This window comes from Crocodylus siamensis, chromosome 11 (genome assembly GCF_052110815.1).
Source record: "Crocodylus siamensis isolate JL-2025a chromosome 11, ASM5211081v1, whole genome shotgun sequence".
Lineage (NCBI taxonomy): Eukaryota > Metazoa > Chordata > Crocodylia > Crocodylidae > Crocodylus > Crocodylus siamensis.
The window spans coordinates 47191817-47216308 of record NC_143405.1 but is presented as its reverse complement, the minus strand read 5'-3'; the positions used below and the strand labels follow the sequence as shown (position 1 = coordinate 47216308).

General features: G+C 49.0%; 2 protein-coding genes across 2 annotated transcripts in view; both read right to left on the bottom strand.

The window, feature by feature from the left end:
• COPG1 (coat protein complex I subunit gamma 1) overlaps nucleotides 1-8139 on the bottom strand; it is a 29376-nt gene extending 21237 nt beyond the window's left edge. Inside the window, exons 1-4 of the mRNA XM_090022058.1 lie at nucleotides 8003-8139; nucleotides 4627-4679; nucleotides 3696-3776; nucleotides 2843-2914 (exon numbers count right to left, since the gene is read on the bottom strand). Of these exons, the coding sequence (XP_089878184.1) occupies nucleotides 2843-2914; nucleotides 3696-3776; nucleotides 4627-4679; nucleotides 8003-8039 (243 nt within the window). The 5' untranslated portion in view covers nucleotides 8040-8139. The remainder of the gene's footprint in view (nucleotides 1-2842; nucleotides 2915-3695; nucleotides 3777-4626; nucleotides 4680-8002) is intronic.
• A 9063-nt stretch (nucleotides 8140-17202) lies between these two features.
• Nucleotides 17203-24492, bottom strand: part of COL7A1 (collagen type VII alpha 1 chain) — an 80504-nt gene continuing 73214 nt past the window's right edge. The window contains exons 116-119 of the mRNA XM_090021147.1: nucleotides 22220-22312; nucleotides 21343-21459; nucleotides 20674-20853; nucleotides 17203-19409 (exon numbers count right to left, since the gene is read on the bottom strand). Of these exons, the coding sequence (XP_089877273.1) occupies nucleotides 19360-19409; nucleotides 20674-20853; nucleotides 21343-21459; nucleotides 22220-22312 (440 nt within the window). The 3' untranslated portion in view covers nucleotides 17203-19359. The remainder of the gene's footprint in view (nucleotides 19410-20673; nucleotides 20854-21342; nucleotides 21460-22219; nucleotides 22313-24492) is intronic.

The window sequence follows — 24492 nt, the reverse complement described above, 5'->3', positions numbered from 1 at the left end:
AAAAGTTCTTGAAGGAAATTAAAAGTGCTACTCCAGTGAACACACGAATGATAAGAAAGTGAAACAGCCTTATTGCTGATATGGAGAAAGTTTTAGTGGTCTGGATAGAAGATCAAACCAGCCACAACATTCCCTTAAGCCAAAGCCTAATCCAGAACAAGGTCCTAACTCTCTTCAATTCTATGAAGGCTGAGAGAGGTGAGGAAGCTGCAGAAGAAAAGTTTGAAGCTGGCAGAGGTTGGTTCATGAGGTTTAAGGAAAGAAGCCGTCTCCATAACATAAAAGTGCAAGGTGAAGCAGCAAGTGCTGATGTAGAAGCTGCAGCAGGCTATCCAGAAGATCTAGCTAAGATAATTGATGAAGGTGGCTACACTAAACAACAGAGTTTCAATGTAGACGAAACAGCCTTATATTGGAAAAAGATGCCATCTAGGACTTTCATAGCTAGAGAGGAGAAGTCAATGCCTGGCTTCAAAGCTTCAAAGGACAGGTTGACTCTCTTGTTAGGGGCTAATGCAGCTGGTGACTTTAAGTTGAAGCCAATGCTCATTTACCATTCTGAAAATCCTAGGGCCCTTAAGAATTATGCTAAATCTACTCTGCCTGTGCTCTATAAATGGAACAACAAAGCCTGGATGACAGCACATCTATTTACAACATGGTTTACTGAATATTTTAAGCCCACTGTTGAGACCTACTGCTCAGAAAAAAAGATTCCTTTCAAAATATTACTGCTCATTGACAATGCACCTGGTCACCCAAGAGCTCTGATGGAGATGTACAATGAGATTAATGTTGTTTTCATGCCTGCTAACACAACATTCATTCTGCAGCCCATGGATCAAGGAGTAATTTCGACTTTCAAGCCTTATTATTTAAGAAATACATTTTGTAAGGCTATAGCTGTCATAGATAGTGATTCCCCTGATGGATCTGGGCAAAGTAAATTGAAAACCTTCTGGAAAGGATTCACCATTCTAGATGCCATTAAAAACATTCGTGATTCATGGGAGGAGGTCAAAATATCAACATGAACAGGAGTTTGGAAGAAGTTGATTCCAACCCTCATGGATGACTTTGAGGGGTTCAAGACTTCAGTGGAGGAAGTAACTGCAGATGTGGTGGAAATAGCAAGAGAACTAGAATTAGAAGTGGAGCCTGAAGATGTGACTGAATTGCTGCAATCTCATGATAAAACTTTAACAGATGAGGAGTTGCTTCTTATGGATGAGCAAAGAAAGTGGTTTCTTGAGATGGAATCTACTCCTGGTGAAGATGCTGTGAACATTGTTGAAATGACAACAAAGGATTTAGAAAATTACATAAACTTAGTTGATGAAGCAGGGTTTGAGAGGATTGACTCCAATTTTGTAAGAAGTTCTACTGTGGGTAAAATGCTATCAAACAGCATCGCATGCTACAAAGAAATCTTTCGTAAAAGGAAGAGTCAATCGATGTGGCAAACTTCATTGTTGTCTTCTTTCAAGAAATTGCCACAGCCACCCCAACCTTCAGCAATCACCACCCTGATCAGTCAGCAGCCATCAACATCGAGGCAAGACCCTCCACCAGCAAAAAGATTACGACTCGCTGAAGGCTCAGATGATGGTTCGCGTTTTTTAGCAATAATGTATTTTTTAATTAAGGTATGTACATTGTTTTTTTAGACATAATGCTATTCTACACTTAATAGACTACAGTATAGTGTAAACATAACTTTTATATGCGCTGGGAAACCAAAAAATTCCTGTGACTCGCTTTATTGCGATATTTGCTTTATTGCGGTGGTCTGGAACTAAACCCGCAATATCTCCGAGGTATGCCTGTACTTTACATCTCCAGATACTTGGCACTTTTTAAAAGCTCCAATTCCTGAAGACAGGTGTTGACAATGAGAGAATCTCAGTTCTCCTTTATAAAAAAGGACAGATAAAGCCATCATGCCAACATATCCAGCAGATCCCTGATTTCACCTTATATGTAACCATCATGTTCACAAGGACCTAAGAGAACATGACTAGAGGGCAACTGAAGGACTCAGAAACTAGAATTCAAATAAAACCCCCATCATTTCTAAAGATATTTAGTCTTGTGCTTTTGTGGTAGCTTTTTTGGCATGTTTGAGGTGGGCAGCTGACTGTGGGGAGGGAACCAAGTCAAAAGACTGCTGCTGGACTACTCAGAACTGATACCCCATTTCTTAAGTTCGCTACCAGCACAACACCAATTTTTTGCTTTCTTTAGATCCTACTGGGGGTCAGGCACAGCTGGTGAACTCGGGGGGGGGGGCAGAGGGGGCGGCTGCAGCCAGCCAGGCACTCCAACCGGTAGAGGGGAGCCTGCAAACCCCCTCCCCACCCACCACCCTGTGGGACACTCCACCACCCTAGCAGTCTGAGTTCACCAGCCGTGCCTGCTAGGCAAAAAATTCAAGTTATCATGGGGCATCGAGTAAGGCAGGCTGTCATTTATTATGCTCATTCAGTACCTCCCCCAGTGGTGCCCAAACCAATCTAGTTATCACAGTGATGTGAAAATTAAATATAAAAGGAATAAGACAGAAGAGCCCAAGCCAACGGCCCATCCAAAGAGTCTGTCTTGGTAAACAGCTTGATTAGGTGGATGGCAGCTGTTTGATCTGGATGATCTGTGACTGAAAGGGACATCCACAAGGTCACCTGCACAGAGTAACTCTAGGTACCATGTATGATGGCACAAGTTCCTTTTCCTTTGGAATGGGGCGCTTTACGCCAAGGGGGCAGAATCACCCTTCCTGTTGACATATTAGCCTGGGGTCAATATGAGCAGATCTACACAAAAAATGCATAAATAAAGGACTTACATCATTGGACTGGAACAGCTTGGTCATAGCAAAGAAGGCTTCGGTAGCTTCCATCACACCCAGGTGCTCCCCCTAGTATGGGCAAAAGAGAAGTAGGAATTATCCCTTAAATACAATAGCTTTAGTGCTGGGTAGAGGCTGGGCTGACAATATGACAAGCCCAGCTTGGGCTGTAACAAAGGGAGGTCTCTTTCTCACCCATGTGCTTCACGACAGACACAGAGAATCCACCTCCGATACTCTATTGGTGCTAGGACATTGACCTGCAAGACTCCTGACCCAGCATGAGAACAGCTCAACTGCTAGTGTAGACAGCACAATGCCTTTTTCACTGCTGCTACAGAAAGCAAGACTACTACTAATGGACTTGGAGATGATGCCTTAAGAGTAAAAGAAGAGTTTGGTCTGTACAGCCCATGCAGTCAGTCCCCTCAGCTGTGATGGCTAAGGGGCCAGTTAACTAAATAGTTAAAAATGCACAGAGGCCTGAGAGGCTGAGGTACTTCTGAAAAATCCAACTGGGCACATAAAACCTATACAAATTCTGACTTATAACGCCAGTTGAAACTAGGATTAGGCCCACATTGCCCATCAGGCAGTGCTAAGGAAATAATTTCCTGTTGTCATCAACATGTGAGTTTAATTTTTTTTTTTTTAACTATCCTCTTCCATCACTCTAGAACTTTTGAGAGGGAAGGAAGACAAGGGCCAGCTTACAGAATAGCCATGTCTTTTCCTGTTATTAAGCATCATTTCATAAGACATTTAAATTATCAGAATGTAGCAGACAAGACACATTTCTAGAAGAAACAGGTTTAAAATCTGAAGGATTCCTTGTTCATGTTTCTATTACCTGGTTTATAAGGTACAAAATTCTGGTGAGGATGTGAGCACATTTCCGAGGGTTTATGGGAGTCTCATTAAACACCCGAGCCTAGAAGCAAACACAAGCAGGAGTCAAAGCCAAAGGAGATATGGTTTACCTAACACACAACACTTTCTTTAAAGCAAGGCTGCTAAAGCTAATATGTTCTCGGCTGGGTATTTTAAGACTGTTCTCAGTTACTTCAGAACAGCTTTTCCCAGTTCATAATTAAGCAGCTGTTCTCTATTCACAACCAGCCCTATTAACTCAGCCTGCTTTCAGAAAGCCTTGCTGTAATCAAGGTTTGAGAGGCCAAATTCAGACCTCAGTCACACCCCCATGCAACCTCAATGCCAGGAGCAACAGCAGTTCTTGTGCTGATGCACAGGCCAGGTTAGGATATAGCTCCCTCTCCCAGAGCTGAGCTAGCTCTACCCAAGGCTGACAGGAGGCAACATTACCAAAAATATCATGTATGAACAGATGACTCTGAACACACAGGCAGCTGGTCTATGACGAAAGGAGATTTTTTTTCCTAAATAATCATTTCTCAGACCAGACCCACACTGACTATCCCCTAACCATCTGCAGGCTGCTTACAATTTTCCTTATCCTAAGCGGAATTTTAGGATATCTGAGATCAGTCCCTGCCTTAGTAAGAAAAGCTGATCTTTCCAATGGATGAGAATGCATCTGTCTATTCAAATTTATAGCACACGGACTCTTTTCATTGTCAGACAAATATGATTACTCACTTCCCTTCAAAAAAAAAACAACTCAGGGAAGTTTTGCCATTGACTTAAATAACAGCAGCATTGAGGCAAAATTGTAGTTATTTGCTAAGATTCTCTAAGTAGGAAGAGGCCATGTCACTGTGTGCAAAAGAGACAGCGAGCTCCATGGGATTTTAAGGATTTACCTCTTGCAATACTGCACTCTTCTCCAGGTGCTGAAATGGATTGGAACCCCCACCTGGAACACAGAGAGCAATTGTGACCTCAGGAATGGTGCTGTGGGCAAAGACACCAGAAACCCCCTTTGTTTGCACTTTTCAGGATTAGGTTTGAAGGATTAGAATGCTCAAGCCTGCCATTACTACCACTAATCATCATCAGTCATCTAACCCTTCTCCAGCTCCCCAACAGTATCTTCCTTTCAGGAGAGCTTTTCAACAACAACAACAACAAAAAACCCACCCCTACCCCCAAGCAATTGTTCTTCCTTCTTAGCTCTACTAAGTCACTAATCAAATGCCTCACCCCTTCGCAGAGGAGGGCTCTGTAGTTTTCTCTCCACCTTGCCTTGGGTGAGGTAGAATGATTAGCTCTGAAGAAACTCTCATGCTGTGTTGCTCCCAGATGGGGGTAACTGGCTATGAAAGGCCCTCTTCCAGTCCCCAGGGCTGACAGCACTTCCAGGGACAGCAGCAAAACCAATCAGGCTCAGAAATCAATCCGACACAGCCATAAACCCACAAAGCTCTAACCTCCCCATCCCCCTGGTAAATCAGGACTGTGTTACTCTGCTCCATCATGCAATCAGTGGACTACATCAACAAGCTATTTTTCAGATCTAAAGTTAATTAAAGCGAACAAGGCAGTGGACTGGAGAGCCTGGAAATAGAGTCTCTTTAATCATCCTGTTTAACAGACCAAACACTACTTGATGAAAAACATCAACAATTAGAGCTGGAACACTCACAGGGCAAGAACTACAATTATGTGTAGCATCCATTATCTGCCTCTCTTGGACATATCAGAGAGTTTCAGCCTTGCCTGAGCTGGCAGTTATTGATAAGCAATTTTCATTAATGCCTAAACTCAATTTGCCATGTGGACCCAACATGACCCAAAGCCACCCTCACACTCAACACTGGTGCTGCCTGCATTCAGTATAGCCCATGACATGTAATGCCCTGTTACGATCTGGTCCTGAAGAACTATATAAGGGGGCAGCACTCTGTGTGAGACTCAGATCTTTACTTAAAGGCACTGGTTCCTTTCATTTAAGCAAGAGACACCCTGCTACCTTGGGACCCATTCACCAACACAACATGTGGCTGAACAAAGCTTAGATGTGCAGATGAAGAGAGAAGGGAGGCGAAGAGAGGAGCGATGAATGCCAGCGTTTGTAGCTGTACGTACTCCAAAGGTGGGTTGAATAAGCTCATCTAGCAGAGAAGGCTTAACAGCAACCAGTGCCCCTAACTCTGTTCGCTCCTGCAACCCACGGATCACTTTGGCTTCTAATATTTGTAATTCTCAAACTGCCATTAATATTACTAACCATCACCAATCTCCTGACCCTTCTCCAACTCCTTGCACCTAAGCATCTTAAGGCCCTTTATCTGTGTTGACTTAACTACTAAAGCATCCTGCAACCCAAATAATTATCCACCTTTCAGAGATGGGGAAAACCAAGGCACAGAAGTTAGGGGCTACAGTTATCAAAATGACATCTAATTGTGGATGTCTACTTTGAGTACTGGTTTGCGGACACGCTTTGGCTGACCTCCGCGGGGTGTTGGAATGCTCAGCACTGCTACATGCCTTGCACTGGACACTCAAAATCTGGGGCCACTTTTGAAATTGCCCTTACATGACTTGCCCAGGCTGCATAAGAAGGATGTGGAAGAACTGCAGAAGATCTCTGGTCCCCTGACTCCCAGGCTTTACCCACAAAATGATCCTCTTCTGTCCTTTTATGATTGGATGTACTAGACTAATCTGTGAGGTCAGTAAGCTATGAGACATGCTACATCACTTAAACCTGAACTTGGCAAGAGATCAAGACTGAAAGGCATCCTCTGTGGATTAGCTTTTTGTTGTGCATGTAGCTTGGAGAGAGGAAACTTCATTCAACATGGAAACAAGCACCAAGAACCAGAGCAAAAACATTCACGTGGACTTGGAAGGTCTCCAAGATGTACAGACAGGGTGGATACAGTAAATAAAAGCTTGTAGGAAGCAGGGTGAAGTACACCAAGGTGGACAGAGTGTCAAAGCCACAACACACAGGACCAATCACATCTTCAATAAGCCTCCTTAACAGCCCCTCCACCATTTGCACAGACCACAAGAGGCCCTGACACGTGTCTTAGGTGCCATTATATAGAGTCCCTAGAGAGACAGCTTAAAAAGCTAGTCCCACCCCCAAAAGTTAGGATCGTTAGGAAATACCGAGCTGAAGGAGAAACGAGCTCAGAGAAGGCCCAAACTTATATCAACAGGTCTGACGTGCATCAAAATAGAAATCATAAAGAAGAGCTGAAAGGGATCACTGGGGTCATCAAGTCCAAGTAAATCCCTTCCTGGAGGGACTTCTGGGCAAACTCCTCCTGGTTCTGGCCAAGCTTGTCATCTACCAGACTCGGAAGGACACCAAGGGTGAAGCCAACCTGGGGACTTATGCATGGAGGAAGAAGATATGCCCACATCTCCAAGTAGTTTTACTGGGAAGCATTTGCAGGCTCCCTAGATGCATTCAAGGGCTGTTTTCCTGTCCTAGATCTGTTCACGACTCCAGGTAGAGCTTCACTGGCTCCTTGGACCTGGTGGTGGACCAGTGGGTGCTGACCGGTGTGCTCTGCTCTGTGTCCCTCCATGGTGAACCCCTTTTAAACATCTGATCTTTTCTCCTGTCACCATTTTCTTTTTTAGGTGTCCCCAGCAATAATGTGATGTGCACTTAGTGGCACCCCATAATAAAGGGGGGCTTTTAGCTTTACATGGTGGGCATTAGCCCACGTTCCCAATGCACATCACACAGCCCTGGATGCGTTTGAGAAGCAACAGGTGCCAGCTGGTGTCCCCTACTCCGCACCCCCCTCCAATCCCTTGTTATCACCCCAACCCTCACCCCTGTCCGCCACGATATGCCATGGTAGCACCCCCTGTTGCTGAGCATTTCCAGGTTGGCCTGGCCCCGTGGAGCCAGCCAGCCTGTCCTTAAAGAGGTGGAGACACCCCTGGACACAGATGGCCGGGGTCAACTCCCAGGTGCGGAGAAGGCACGAGCACCTGGGCACGTTCAGCGCCTGGGGCAGGCTGTTGCCAGCCTTGGCACTGCACCTGGCAGGGGATGGGGGAGCAGTGCATCCCAGTAGCACCTCCAGCAAGGCACCAGGACGGGGCAGAGGGGTGCCGGTGTGGCCCGGTACCCGCAGATGCCAGCCCAGCATCACCGCGGCCCCTGGCTCTGCCCCGCCCTGCCCCACTGCAGAAAGCCCTGGCATGGACAGGTGCCCCTGCCCGCCCATCCCCGCCGCCAGGGGGCGTCCTGCGGCCGCGCCTCACCCGACTCCTCGTCCTTCTTATCGAACTTCTTCAGCATCCTGGCGGGGTGGGGGGGAGGGGGCGCGTGGAACGCAGAGCCCGGCGCGGGGGGCAGAGGGGCGCGAGCCCAGCAGCGGCGCCACTTCCTGCCCGCACGCCACTTCCTGCCAGCCTGTCACTGGGACAGCTCAGCCCGCCCGCCTCGCGCATGTGCGCACGCGCAGGAGACCTGGAGCAGTCCCTCACCTCGACGTGGCCGGGCGAAAGGAGGGGGTTGCGCATGCGCCTTGCGGAAGGTGGTGCTAGGTGATGGGCGGGGCGCGGCCCAGCCCAGGGCTGTGACCCGAGAGGAGGCGGGGGGCTGCGCATGCGCGGGGCGGCCGCAGGGTGAGGTGTACAGGCGCTGGGTCTGGGTCTGGAGGAGCCTGGCTTGCTGCCCAGGGTAGGGGGCTGGGAACAGGTTTTAAATGTGAAATTGGAAGGTCAAATTCCCGTATTTTCTGAAAAACTGCCATGCACTGAAACAAAAAGTGTGCACATAAGACTTTTTAAAGTGACGCCATGTTATGTGGTCACTTCTGCTGGTATCATTGCACTCTGCTTGGCACTGCCCACTCAACCATTTTTTTACAACTATTTAGTTGGACTAATAAAAGACATCTCCTCTCCCCAAAAACTTGGCCAGGAGGTTTTGGTTTAAGTCTTTCTCCGACTGCTGGTTAAACTGAATTTATTACTACGATTATTCTTGTCTCTTGTGTTTTGCAGCTCTGTGGCTGGTAAATCTGCGCTTTATTTTGCAGCAGGCTGTATTAGGTACATGCCTGGAATTTGCAAATGAGGCAAGCGTGGAACCCCTATGACGTCCTATCGATTTAAGATGTTACATAGCATTTAAAATAAAGTTCTTAGTATTATTACACAGTGGGATTTAGTGATGTGTTTGTTATGCAGCTACTTTCTATTGCTCACTGTAAGTCTCCAGTTAAAGATAAATGGTAGATATGACTCACTTTATTCCTTCTCAAATTCCAATTCAATGCAAGTGAGATCAAATAATCTAGTTCAGCTCAGATTGTCAGTGGAGTGACTTACTTGGGTTTTTTTCCCCCAAATTTAATGACATGAAAAAATCATTGTACATTTTAAACACTTTCAGTGTTATTTCTTGTAAAAGGATTAAAATTATCATACAAATACAGACTCTGGAACAGACTCCCAGCAGGGGTGGTGCAGGCACCTACCCTGGAGGTCTTCAAGAAGAGACTGGACATGCACCTTGCTGGGGTTATTTGACCCCGGTTGTCTTTTCTCCCCAGAGCAGGGGCACTGGACCCCTGCAGCAACAAGTAGTAAACACCTGCAGCTGAGTGCCCTCTCAGCTGATAGTGTTCCCAGCCCCAGGGGTGCACCTGGCTACATCTTCCCATTAATGATTTGATAGGAACCAGCCACAAACATATTACACATTTTTTGTGGAATAATTTGGTGGCTTATTCCTTATGTATCATATCATTGATTGATCGAATGTGTGGCCAGGTCACAACTTAAGATGTGATTAACCATGTGGTTAACCGTGATTGAAGTGTAACGTGTGGCAGGGGCCAGAGAAATTTAGTACTATGAGCCCTCAACACCCTTGGCTGCTTCTGTCTCAGTCCATTCCCCTCTCTTGTGTGCCCTTGTGGGATGTGGCATCCATTGAACATTTCACTAACAATGGTTTGGGAATGAGAATGGACACAAAATCCCATTTAAAAAAATGCAGAACCAAGGGTTTCTGAGGGTGCTATCTTTTATTGGACTAGCTGCCTGGATCATCACAGCTACAGCATCACTCCAACACTACTTAAAAATGCAGGGACATTTAGGGAAGCCTGGAATTAATTCGGTGAAATTCAGCCAAGACACAGCTGTGTACCTCCCATAATGACTAAAAGAAGGCAGGGCTTACATTTTATATCTCCATCTGAAAGCCAACACTTCCAGCAATGGAGCACAGCTCCGCCTACCGTCATGCTGCCAGGCTGTTCAGAGCTGATTCAGACTGAAAGGCATCACCTATCACTATAATTGCTGAGGATTGCTATAGCCCCACCTGTGAGTGAACACCCAAGGACTCTCCTAGTTCAGATCCAGTCCAGCTCTGCTCAGCAAGTGAGATGGGACATCCAAGTGGGTCATGGCACTGGCTGCATGTCCTCCATCCTCTCTGGACAGAGAGGTCAGACTGTACAGAAGCCGCATTGTGGGGAGTGTCGTTGCTCTCTGGAAAAATCATGGCACCTAGAAGTCTAAGTGTTGGCAAAAGGAAGCCTGGCTGTTACTATTCACTCCTTGCACTGTTTATTGGCAGAGTTAGCACCTTTTGCTGAAACCTCCAGGCGCTGCACCAATGTATCTACCTGCCTGACCCTCTGGATCACAAAGTGCACATGAGTCCTTCATAAGAAACATCTTGCCAAATACTGTAGCTTTGCTGCTAGCACCTGCTGCAAGGATCTGTAAGGAGAAGCGTACTTACTAGCGATCAAGTAGTCATCAAAGAACATGGCAGTGTCCAGAATCCGCTGCAGCTGGACTGAGGAGGGCTTCTCCTTCCAGCCAGTCCTTTACCTGTCCTGTGCAAACAGGCAGTGGACTTTGTACCCAGTGGCTGGTCCCTGCTCTCTGCTGTTATCTCAAAGGCTCACCAAAGACGTGGGAGTCAGGGTCCAGCGGTGAAATGTGACGTTTCACATTTACACACAGCTGCATTCATGGCTGGCAAGAGCGTTGTTTCTGCTAAAACCGTGGTTGGAGACCCAAATAAGACATGTGGAGCAAGGGGAGGGAGGTCAAATACTTGACTGACATAAACTGGTACCATTTCACTGCTTTCCATGAATCAGGTTTAATTTGGCTCCTATTTCTATTGCCGAATGACTCTGCTTTCCCTTTATTTCCCTATACACACCACTGAATTTGATCAAGGAGGGTTTGAACATGGCTGTTGCCAGAGATTGTCATTGCTGCACCTGGGTCAGCCCCAAAGCAGTTGTTCAAGGGCTTTGCACAATTACATCCTGCTAGATGGGAACTGCACTCCTTGCGGCCTGCTATCATCACAGTAGTTCCTGACCCATATTGTCTCCACTTCACTCTTGGTCCAGAAGGACCTCACGAGAGCTAATTTTACTCTTCAGCCAGTTGACAATGGTGGAGGCGACTTTGCCTCTTATTTGCCACCTTACTCCCAAATGACTTGCATACTGCCAGCATGGTACGCTTCTATCAGCCCCTGGCTTGGTTACTACCCCCCTTTTCCTATTCAGGAGACAAAACGCCAATAGAAGGAAGGGGCAACTTGCTGCAGCTTCACTTATTTCTGGGCTCATTTATTGTCTGGTCCCCAACGATAGAGATGCATGCTACCTTGGGTGACAGGGTCCAACCAGGTTATGATGATGCAGCCAGATGTAACATATTAGTTGAATGGTTATACAGACAACAGAAGCGTTTGATAAGCCTCCTTTTATTTTACATATCCCATCTTTCTTTGCACTCTCTCCTAAATTTTTCAGCATGATAAATATAAACTCTCTTATACAGGAGAATGAACATCTTTTTTTTATAAAGAGAGATGCATAGAGACAGCAAGAAGGAAACACACTTAAGACCTTGTATTTCAAATGTCTGGAAAACGGCATATTTAAAAATATACAGCAGTACAGTGTATTGGGTGAAGTGCCAGATTTGGTAGCCTGAGTCACAAAAAGACAGCTGTCCCTGCAGCCAGAGGGAAACGTGCCTAGAGAGAAATCCAGAGATCATGTCAGATCCAACAACATTGTAAACAGGAGGTATTGTTCTACTGCAACAATAGAACTAGGCCAACATAAAGCGAAGAGTCAGGCCTAATCGACTTGTGTTTCTTTTCCCAGGGTCCCAGAGATTATTGAGCCAAATATCCATTGTTCCTGTCCATTAGCTCTTAACCTGTCTCAGTTTGTTCCTGTAAACCTCACCTGTCAATTTTGCTTTCTGTATTATCCCCGGAGTTTTTATTTTCTGTCTAAAGCACAGGGAAACATTCTCCTTAAAGATCAACTTCCTTTCATTAAAACAAAACTGTCAAGAAACAGTTTCTTGCTAGGGGCCCCCAAGCTACATGCCAGCCAGGGATTGGGGGGCCAGGGATCTGTAAAATGTTGGGTGTCAATTGGGCCAGGAGAAGGGAGCAGAATTGATCTCATTTTTTGCTTGTTCTGTGTCACACAGCAACTCTGGTGCCTCTCCCAGTTCCCACATTAGTTTGACAGAAGGGGCTGGGGCTGTTTGGACTTGAAAGTGGCTCCAGAATATGCACAGAAGCTACCAGGGATTCCCAGGCCCTCTTCTCTGTTTGCTTGTTCCCCAACTTTTCCATACCCCACCCATTATTGATCATTATCCTCCCAACACCTGTGAAGTAGGAACTATCTTTATCTCCATTTTACAGATAGGGAAACTGAGACATAAAGAAAGGGGTTATGAGCCTTTCTCAACTCTACCAGCAAATCTGCAGGAGAAATGAAAATAGATCTCCGGAGCTGCTGAATTTCAGTGCAGAGTTGTCCCTACCAGACCATCCTTCCTCTGGATACAGATAGCTGAAGTGCAAGCAAGCTCAGCCCAGCCCAGCCCAGCCCAGCCAAAAGCCATTGCAGGTATGTACATAATTAAAGGTGAGTTCTCAGATCCTTTCATTTAGGCACTGACTACAGCAAAAATGTTTCTGAATGGAGACTAAATAAAAGCCTCTCTACCTGGCACATTAAGCATATCTGGCAGGTACAGGATAGGGCTTTTGTCCGTACAGCACTTCATATATTTTTGAGGGGGAGGGGTTCCATAATTGTTCCCCTTCTACAGATAGGAAAACTGAGGTAAAAGACAAGAAGTGACTGCCCTTCTTTGTTTCCAGTTGTTTTTTTTTCAGGCAACTAACCTTTCCGGGGTAAGGAGTCGGCACCTGTATGCAAAGAGGTAGGAGTCAGCACCCTACGAACAGCCAGTTCTCAATGAACCACCAGCAAGCACTTTCGGAACCACTGGCCACAACTCAGGAATAAATGCACTGGTTACATCATAGGGGCTGCATTACGCTACAGAGAATCCCAAAGTTTGGACAACTTGAGCTCACATGATTGAGATTTACTTTCGACGCCCTATTCGGGCCATGAGCTCTGCGTTGGCTGCTGCTTTGGCTCGCATGTCCTTGACTTTGGCTTCTTCTAGCAGGACTCTCAGGATATGCAGAGGGACATCAAGAGACAGGGAGACCTTGGATCCAGGACTGCTCTTTTTCATGACAGCAGCAGCCCTGTTGTGGTCGAGCTTCAGCAGGGTGGACAGTCCCCCCGGTAATGGCCGACGTGTCACTTCGCACGTGGACCTCACCATAGCACTGGTTCTGTGCTGAAGTCCATGTGCTGCTGAGGGGTCCTCCACAGTCAGGGAGGCCTTGCCATTTCCCACTGTTGTTTCTCTCACAGGGTGGTCTCTCTCCTCGTGGCTGGTTTGGCAGCTGTTGGCTTCAGCATCGTTGACCTTCTGAAGCCTCTCACTGCCCATTTCCTTAGAGGCTGTCACTGGAGACCAGGCCACAATCAAGAAGGTCAGTAATGATAAGATTCTGGGACTGGACATCATAGCCTAGGAAGGCTGCAAGCAGACAGCACGTGGTCAGGGAAGACATGGAAAGCCAACAGGTTGTGCTGAGAGAGAGATAGACGGAGAGCAAGAGTCTTTCAAATGCTACAGCCCGAAATACTTGCCCTGCGTCAGCTACTGTCTTCTGAGCTGACACCACTATTGCTTTCTGCGATGTACCCACCTGAGCAGCATCTGGCGCATGCTCCGAGTTTAGGAAGCAAAGCTCTGAAAGTCCTAGCGTCTGCTGCAGCAGGCTGTCACATCCTCACATGTACAAGCACCCTAAGCTTGTGCCTTTCTGAACAAGTTAGTCTCTAAAGTGTCACCCTGCCCTTTCTTTGGTTTACAGAGGGTTGTTTTAAGTGTTTAAAATGTTTGTTTCTCTCTCTTCGTGCCAGGCTCTTTGCTCTGTTCCCCAAGGAAATCAGCTAGAAAAACCTTCCCAGATTGGTTCACGTCCGTGGAGGGACTTTACTATGTTGTGCAGCCAAAGCAACAAGCAGCACAATTCATTAGATCTTTCCCCTTCACAGCAAACCTAGGATTTGCCTTTTGACATTTAATTGTAAATTAAGCCTCAATGTTAGTTTTTAGCTTTTCCCTCTTCAAGTTATTTTTTGGGATGGGGTGGGGGAGTTTCTACTACTTTCAGACTGAGGGGCCAAGTTTAGAGTGTTTTGCCCTAGCTATTTGTATCAAGAACTGCTGATCTTCCAGAAACTGGAAGGACTATTCAGCTGAAAAGAGGAATCCCGTGCCCATAGCTCCAAGTTTAGGAGCAGCACAGGTGGAAGGAACGGGAAGACTGAGGTTTGTTTTCTCTATGGTCACATTTGCCCTCGGCTCAAGAGAAGAGACTGAAAAGCCATTTGCAGGTTGTATCAGGCAATTTTCTTATGGACTCTCTCTTTCTAAAAATACAGCTTAAGCACTTGCACTGCGAGAACCAGGTGTCATGGTAAAAGCATCCTGTCCAAGTAAGAAGCAACCTGCCACCTAACCCTTCATAAATGATGGCTTGAGTGTGAAATCTCACCTGTCCCATAGAATCCTCTCCTGCCAGATGCTCTCCCCTGAAAGCACAGCCTGGGACAGCTTCAGAAAGCAGCTCCAAGTCCTCAGGAGTCAACAGCAAAGGAGTTGGATGCCACACAACTGCTACTGCTGCTGTGGCTGGTGTGTCCTAAGTAACAGCAGCCCAGCTTGGGTTCTTATCAATCTGCCCCGTCCCAGTCCCAAAGCAATCCTGCCCCCTGCTCTGAGCAGGTCCAGTGACATGCATCCCTCAGTACAGATGAGATCATCTCATGGGGTGAGGGTGAGTGAGGTTATTGCCTGCCCTCCCCAACAAGACAATTAGACCAATTTCAGGGTGTTCCAGGAACTTGATGCATCTGACTCTTGATGATTTTTGCATCTAATTGAGCCGTGATGCTCCTGTCATACTGGTTTATAGTCATTTGAGAATAGAAGCCCCAAAACCACATGCTAAAGCTGCTAGCAAAGCCCTGTGACACTTTGGAGTGAGCAACACTTGGATACCAAGTGATCCTGCGGTATGGGATCCTCTTAATACATGAGAGCTTTGGAGTCGGCAGCCCAAGAAGCCCCCAAGCCTTCAGCCAGGGGTTAGAGTTACTGCAAATAATTCACCCCTCTACAAGGCCACCTGCAGCACAACCCAGGGTGCTCAGCCCTTCTTGGTAAGGGGCCTTGGCATGCGTCTAGCTTTGAGCACTTCAGAGCATATTATAAGCTTAAATACATTTAAGCCCATGATGAGCATTCCATGGGAATCCATATCTTCCCTGTGGGGAAACTGAGGCCCCAAGTGGCAAAGTGACTTGCTGATGAGGGAACAGGCTCCAGTGTCCTGAGTCTGTATTTCCTGGTGCCATGATCAAGTCAGGTGGTTGCTGCAGCGGTAGGCGAGGGACTGGGTGTCCTGACAAGACAGTTCTAGTCCTACAATTATTTATACATCGTTAAACATGCCAGCACTGTAATAGTGAGGCACCATGACATGTACCTGGAGCAACGTCAGAGCTTCCACACTTCTGTCCTCTCTTCATACTTTAGTCCTATTGACCTCTGAGAAGTCTAGCTGGCATAGTTACTTCCAGCAATCATGTTGCTGGGCTCTTTCCACACCTCCCTCACCACGGCAAGGCCTTCAGTGCTGCCCCAGGGTTGCACTCCTCATGCTCAGTCCATTGGATGGTGATGGGGTCTCAAGGCTGAGAATCTCCACCAACACCACCCATGAGTTGAGACTGGCACTGGGTCAGCCATATTGCCCCTGGAGAGCTGAGCTGCCACAGTTAGGTGTGTGAAGAGAGGTGGCCTCTCTGTCAGGCCATGGCGTCCTAGAGAAGGACCAGGACCATGGCATGAACAGAGAATTGGTTTGGAAGCCAGCCTAGCGTTTGAGTCCAACATGGTCTTGGCATCACACCGGCAACTTCTGCCTACACAAGATTCAGTTTTACCCAAACACAAATTAACCCACAACCTCCACACGTAGCCCCTACCAACTGCAGTGTACCAGTCCCTGGTCCTGCTTGGCCCAATGCTTTCCTGCAGGCTGAGCAAAGCTTGTGCTGGTCTGTCACCCCTTCCGTGCCCGTAATCTGTGGAGTACCCATGGGTGGACTTGTGCCCCGAGGCCTTCTCTTACGGGACGGGTGGGCAGCTGCCCTATTGTGCACAGGCTGGACATTGCGCCTGCCTCCCACACACACACTGGGTGCCTTTGTCCAATGCTATTAATACACATGCTGTGGTTTGGCCATGCTGGACACTCAGTTCCCCACCCTGGCTGACTGGAAGCTGAGCCCCTGTGGTTCGAGTGACGTGCGCTGGGAGCCCCTGGCAGTGCCGGCTCCCCCACAGAGCGGTGATGTCACCACTGGGAAAGTGGCAGCGCCATGCAGGGCAGGCTATTTTTAAACTTGCTCTGGTTTGCAGTGGGGGCTGGTGATTAGCTCCATCCTTCACTGTCTCACCAGTTATCCCCAGACTTGATCCCCCCACAGGACCCCCTGCCAAAGCCAGGAAGCAGCTGCAGGGGCAGAGAAGGGCCTGGGATGGACACACAGCTTTGAGTTTAGTTGGACAACTCCCCCCTGGAGTTGGACTCTTTCCCTCTGTGACCCCAAAGGAAGGCTGATGGGACTCTAGCTTGGCACCTGTGCCCCTTGCAGCTGTCCCTACTAGTACCAGCCCATCTCTGCTATCTGGACTTAAAGGCCCCTGCACCCTGGTCCCTTGGCTCTTAAAAGGAACACCCTCCAATCAACTCAGTGGAGCCCACAGTGAGAACTACTAGTACATCGGTTCTGTTGGCTGCAGCACTTGGGCCACTGAGCTCTGGGGCTGCAGGATCTCTTGTGAAGGCTCCCTCACTGCCATTGGGGGCAGCATCCACTACTTCCATGTACTCTCACCCATCAGTGTTCAAATTGGAGCAGTCCCCCAGTGGAAACAGTCTCCCATCTGAAGAAAGGCTGTCTTCATTAGGAGTCATTACAATGACCACTTAAAACTCCAGTTAGCACAGCTTTATTGTAAAAACCCCACCCCTCTCACCTCCATACACATATACATATGCTGTATACAGATATACACACAGTGCAGCAAGACAGGCAGGGATCAAACTGACGCACCCCACCATGGCTTTTCCATCTTGTTCCAAATACCTATTAAGATGGTGGCTTCTGGTGGGCAAGAGGCAGCACCCAGGATGGGGAGGAGCACGGCAGTACAGAAATTTCCAAAGCTGTTTGAAATAACATACAACGGCAAGACCTTACAATAGCATTAGCACCATCCTCAGTGTTTCCCTGATGAGTCTTGTCTCACAGTTCAACACCACTGGGTTGAAGAGCAGGGGCGAAAGCGTGCATGGTTACAGGTGCCTCTACAAGGCAGCTCCACACTCGCCTTCAAGGGCTCGCTGGCCTGTGCCTGGGTTTCTTCCAGTGCTGTCGCTCTCAGGAGAGAACGCTGGTTCCTGGTGAAGGATGAGGTGAAACTTCTTCAAATGAAAACCTGGTGTGTGGGGGGGAAGATGATGAATGGGAACTTGCTGCCCGTCTGCAGGTGCATGTGTTCTACCCAGCAGCAAAATGCATGTGAATAATGCAGCCGTACCCGGCTCTGAGCTCCCAGCCATGGCTTACAAGTGGTGAAATCAACTACTGAAGCCTCCTTGTGAAACCTGCCCAGCTCCTGACCACACAGGATGGCCAGGTCTCAGTAACACCCGGAGGTTCTCCCTTTAAATGGAGGATTCTCACTGGCAGAGCCTGTAACATCATACGCATTTCTGAGGTGCCTCCCTGGGCAGGGTCTGAGCACAAAGGGGCTGGGCAGCAGCTTGATGTTCCCATGAATGCTGGTAGGTGCCCAGCAGTGCCCAGATGAGGTGGAAGCAGGAGGGAGGGAGGGTGTCCATTAAGGCCCTGCCCACCACCTGTACCTCCCAGTGAATGGCTTGGCTGGAAGTGGGCAGACAAGGTGGCAGATGGAGCGTGTAAACAGCCACCGTGGCACTGGGGTTTGGAGGCCTGAGAAAACCACCAAGCTCTTTCCTTTGGCTAATGCTGACTGAGACCCCCAAGGAGCATCCTGACTATAACCAGAGGGCAGGAAAGGGGGCCTGTGGCTCAGGAGTGCCCAGCTGCGGCCTTCACTGCCATGCAGCCGCCTAGACATTGCTGTTTGTAAGGTGTTCCCACACGGGCACTGGAGCAGCAGAGGAGAGAAAGGCTGAGAAGGGCAAGCAGCTTTTCTAACCTAGAGAAAGGGACTCTGACTCTGGTTAGGACAAGGGCTGGAAGAGGCCTGATCCTCAACCTGTCCTGTCTGACCTGTGAAAGCTCCTCTCTGGCAGAGCTGGCACTGCCCAAAGAGTCTGGCGTTTTCTCCTGCCTGACGGTATAAGGAGCTTGGGATGGGCTAAGGACAGAGGGCAGGCAGAGGACCTGCCGAAAGAGCCCCCAAAGGAAACACAAGAGGGAAAGCCAGTGCAGAGGGGAGCACCTGCTGGGACCCTTCCAGCACCTGGGAGCCCAAATGGGGCAGCTCCCTGTAAGCACCAAGGCCATTTAGCCCTTTGGAGCATTCATGGCAGGCAAACTTTGGCTATAAACAAAGGGCTTTGTGCACCCACACTCCCGTTCTCAGCCTTGCCCAACACGTTCCAAGCTGGGAGACTCTCAGGCTGGGTCCTCCATTCCCCAGCACCGGCCCGCAGCCTGTGACCCGACACAGAGCCAGCAGCAGCCAGCCTGGGTTTGGTCCAGCTAGTACATTTCACGTGCTATCTGTCATCAGCCCCCAATAAGTTAAAAAGCGCTGGTCCCCCACAAAGCTACAAATATTGTTTCTTCCCCTTTCTGCCATTTGATAAAAATTTCACCTGAACTTAAAAACCAAGAGAACAAATAGAAAAATAACCCCAGAGCAACACAAATACTTAGTACAAAATAGCACCGGTCTCTGGTCCGGGCCGGGGCACCCTGTGCCACAGTAGACAGCAGATGTAGCAGTGAGGGGCGTCTTGGGCCCAAGGCACCACATATGGCCAGGACACTGAGCAGGCCCCGGCCGGGCTCCCTGGAGGACCTGAAGAAGTCTTTCACGGAACGGGCAGGCGGGGTTCCACTCAGACAGGAAGAGCCCCACTAAAACAGGGCAGGTCATGGCTTCTTCTTCCTCTCTGACATGCTCCCACCTGCTAGGTAGACCTCTGCAGGGAAAGAGAGAGGAGGTGGTGAGGAAAGCAGAGGGCTGGAAGGAGGATCCCTCTGCCCTGATCCCAGTGACTTGAGCAATGGCTCTCAATCCTTTTGCACTCAAGGCCCCCCACCAAAAATTGTTCAGAATTTAGCAGCACCTCATTTAAAAAATGAATTGAAATGTAGCAGGAATATTATAATGTAATCCTTATTGTAACTAATAACTTATTGATTATATAATTGTAGTTGTATTATATTAATCCCCTCAGGCTGTTGGCAGGGAGGGGAGTGCTCCCTTAGCTCTGCCTAGCCTACTGCACGCTTGCTTCTAGTGCAGCAGGGAACTAAGGGCCACAAAATGAAGCTACTAGGTTACTACAGTTTAACACAAAGAAGTTCTTTTTCACCTAGCGTGTCACTGAAGTGTGGAACCCATTGCCACAAGGTCTCTGAATGCTGACATTTTAGTCACATTCAAAAAAGGGACTGGACACATTCTAGGAGGAAAGGGGTATCAGTAGCTATTGAGCATGAGAGTGAGGGGTGCAGCCTCTGGATCAGAACTTCCTGGACCTTAAATGCAGGAGGCTGCAAAGGAGAAAGCAACAGTGGAAAAAACCCTGGTCACCCCACTTCATTTTCCCTTTCAGCATTCGTGCTCTGTCACTGCGCAACACAGTTGACTGGGTCTGACCCAGTAAATGGTTTCTTATGTTCTTATGGAACTCCCCACCATGGCTCCAGCTTGTTGGTGGGAACCAGAAACAACTGGGCCAAGGTCTTCCCTTAGCTACACCAGCTACCCTAGCTAAGGGACAGAGTTCAGGATGCCCAGCTGGCTGAGAAGAAGTACCAGGATGCATACCTAGCATGGGGGAGTGCTGAGGGGCTGGGAGGGACACGGGGTGGGCAAAAGGACCAGGAGGTGGGAGGGGGGTTAGCCAAGGGGGTGTAATGGCAGTGAAACTGTGCTGTGTGCGTCAGTTAACCACGAGGTGTGTCAGAGCCAAATGCAATGCAGGGAGGTACACACTTTTCTGCTACAGCCACTTCTCTGTTTAGCTATGACAGGACTCCTGGAAACAGGTGCATGGCCATGCCATGGTGTCACTGTCACAGTATCCCAGGCAGGTTCTCATGACCCCCGGTGGAGAACCACAGATCTAGTTTGGCCCTGCTTTCATCCATGCCCTGTGCGGACAGGATATCTGCCATTCTGGGCCTATCAGCATCAGAGCAGAAACAGCCCATGGCTGCCCTGCCGGGCCTTCTTACTTGTGTCCACATGGTGCGTGCACTGGTGATCACAGTCCTCCTTGGCGTAGAAGCGGTTGAGGTTCCCGCCACAACCACTGTAGATGAAGGGACGGCACTCAGCCACTCTTTGGTTGTAGTACCACCGCAGTGTGAACCGGCTGCAGTTTCCCTCATCCAGGGGCAAGCTACACGGGTCGGCTGGGAGAAAGGAAACAATAAGCAGACTTACTTGGGCTGGACCCTGGGGGCTGAGAGGAAAGAGACCAGGATTTAGATCCATGTTGCTTGATGTCCTGCTCCCCTCCAGCAGAGAGCATTAGGGAGCTTCATTAATGCTCTTCAGAGCAGAGAAATCTGTGCCCATTGGGGTGGGGGTAGGTTCACGGGATGTGGATGCTGGTCCATTGAGAACTCAGCAGAGATGCACACACTCATTTCACAACAGCCTGACAACACTGATCAGCCAGACTGGAACGAGTGACTGAGGGGCAAACGCCTCCGTGACTTGTTTGCCCATCTCTGCCAGCTAGCCTCGCTGCAGAGTGCTTTACTAGAAGGAGCCGTGCAGACTGACCTTGCCTGCTCCAAAGAAGCAGAAGGTTAGAAAGGAAGAGACCTAGACTTCTCTCTCCCTCCCTCACACACACAGAGCTCACACACACATACACACTAACACACAGAGCTCACCATCGCTCAGCATGGGATGCTCTGTCCCCTCAGCATCCACATCCTCTCCATAGTCCTCGATGTACATCTGCTCATACTCTGGGTCATCAGAATCCACCACAATTCGTGTTTCCTGCCCTAGAAAACAATCCCGGCCACATCAGCAACACTCTCCAGAAGGACCAGGCAGGGTGGGAAGGAGCAATGGACAAGGACTTCGGGCTGGTAGCTGAGACCATGTGCAAATTTCTGCCTCACCCTTCCTGGAAAGATAACTGATCTTAGCCTCTGCTTCTGGGAGGGGCTGTTGGAAATGTCAGATTCAACAGACTGGCCTTTAGCAGCATGCCCCTGAGATGCCCAGCTGAGGCCATGGCTTCCTTAGCCAGAGAAAGCCAGCTAGAGAGGTGCTGCCCAGTCACATCACATGGGTCACTCTTTGGGCCCTGCAGCTCCTCTCAGGAGCACTGTGCCTGTTTTAATGCAGTGGAGGCACTCAGTTTACTTGTGGACAGCTCTTAGTGCCAAGCGCAGCACAACTGTTATACCAACAACAACCCTTTGCTTCCACATGGCCATACTCATACCCCTTCCCTCTAACCAGCCTGGCCTTACATGGGGCTGGGGACTGATGCCATGGCGGACTTCACTATTTTTCTGCCCCAATGTCTTTGGCAAAGTCTTAATATAATGTCCAGTACCAAGATAGAACTTAGCAACAAAATAGTAGCAAGCATTCACCATGCCTGTTACCGGAGCTACTGTGCTAATGGGGGCACTAAGGCTGCATGGTATCTGCAAGTGAAGGGTACTGTCTTGGCACAGCTTCTAGGCAGGACTGGCACAGATAACACCAGAGAAAGTACATGAGGACACAGCACAGAGAGATGAGACTCACCCTCCTCTTCAGTGTGGGACAACTTAAGCACGGGCACTAGTTGAGCATTAACAGACGGGAACGGTTGGGTGGATGGATAGTTGGGAAGAGGACCTGAGGGGGACAAGGACAGGACATCACACCAGACATAAGAATGACCATCACAGTTCCTGCCAGCTCCAGTACACAAGACAGACATACCACAGGCCAGGGCTCAAGAGCAGCATCAGCATCATCCACCCCCCGCCCGTCTGCTAAGAGCAAGCTAGACACAGCGCAAAGGGAACAGGGTGCTGGCAACCAAAGAGGGACAATGGCTGATAATGAGATAAGCACTGTACAAAGGTCCAGGGTACAAGATCTTTTTGATTCCTGCTGCTAGGAAGCCCCATCGTATGACATGATCTGCATAGCCACTTCCTCCTGCCTGTGGCCAGGCAGGGCCTCCTGGGATATGGGGCTATGCAGCAAATCCATTCACTTCTCCAAGAGCTTCTGAAGATCCCAGCATGGGGTGACCCTTGGACAAACCAAGGAAGAGTCATCCCTTCCAGACCCCATACTCCCTAACCATCCCCTACCTCACATTCAGGGTTGCAGACTGCTGGCTAGAGCATGCACTTGCTCTTGAACACCGCTTGAACTTCAGATACACATTGGTGGGTTAAATCTTCACAACTACACATGCAATGAAGCTATTAAAACAGCAAGGGGGAGGGGAAATGATGCATGACAGGAGACAGACAAGTGTGGCAAAGGTCTTCAGGTCTTCCCAGATATGAAGCAGGGTCACTCAACAAGTCTGGAGGAGGCACATCATGGTCACAGGTTCTACACAACAAGACAAGTCTACCACACACATGCTGAGGCCCTGACCTCTCTGAGCTCTGCACTGCCTGAGGCAGGTCCAGCCTGTGACTGAAAACTGTCTGGTGCCTTCTACTGGGAGCATCTCTCTCCAGCTCCACGGGCCTGCCTGCTGCCTGCCTCCCCACAGGCCTGCATGTGAGCAGTTTGGCAGATGCTCCGATTTCTCCATCACCTGGTCTGCTGTGATGCTGAGCAGCTCTGGGATTTCTTCTTCCTCTGCTGGAACATTTATGTCTGTTCCTTGCATGTGTCCCCCCGCCGCCTTGGAGAGCAATCAGGCAAATAATTCACGTCATAGTCTGCGCAGCACTACCAGCTTGGCTGTGCTCTCTGCTGGCCTCCTCTTCCCTACAAACAGCAGCTCCCATTTCCTTTCCTCTCCCTGAACCCTTACTTTCCAGCTCCCCCTTTTCTCCCTTTGCCAGCTCTTTCCTTCCCCTCTGAGCTTTCTCTGTCTGCACCAACTTGTACCAGACCTGGCCCTGGAGAGTCTCCCTCAGGTTTCACCTCCTTGTTCCACCTTCCCTCCATGGCCTGTGAGCTCCTATTCCCTTGCATTTCCTACAGCAGTCCTGGTTTGCAGGATCAATCTTCTCCTACAGCCTGTTGCCATGTACTCGGTGCCTTGCTATCAAGACAGGCTCCTCCATGCAAAGCCACCTAGTACTAAAGGTCCATACCATATGAACAATTTGCTGCTGGCTATAAGAGAGTGGGGATTTACCTGGCCTCAGTCCCTCCATGCACGTGCTTGCCCCATGGAAACTGGAAGATGAATTGCAATGGCTTTGCCCACTCAGTGGGGTCCTGACTACCTGAGAAGGCTTCCACTTAGCATGGGGTGGGAGATACTGTGCAGCAGCAACGTGCAATAAAGCCCTGTCCCCCTGCATCCCATGGTCCCTTAAGCATATGTCCCTACTTACTCTCCCTACTCAGGAGTCCATGAAAAGCCACTGGGAAAAGAGAAGGGGATGACGCCACTTGTGAGTTGCCTAGGGTACTGGGTTCAGGGAAGAGGCAACTGCTGTGGCTGTCTCTGCCACACCATCCCAGGTGCCTGTCTCAAGTCAGGGATGCTCAGGGCAGGGCTCTTTTGCTGGTCAGATGCTCGGTTATAGACTGTCCCCAGCAAAACTCATGCAACAGGGTCCCCAGGTGAACAGGTCTGGCGCCCTCCTCACTGATGGGAATTTACTCGACAGTGCTGAGGGTCTCTGGTTGATCCCCTCTGGCTCCCACCATGCACTTGCCTTGATGTCCTGCTGTGCAGGCAACATTCAGGCCTTGTTGGAAAATCTGTCTGGAGCATTTCAAACAGCCCCCAGGAGGCCTACAGACACCTGCTACCTCTATGGCAGCCCCAGCTCCTGCCATGTCCTACCATGCCTGCTCCATGCCCTCCAGGTCCTGGCACGGTGAGT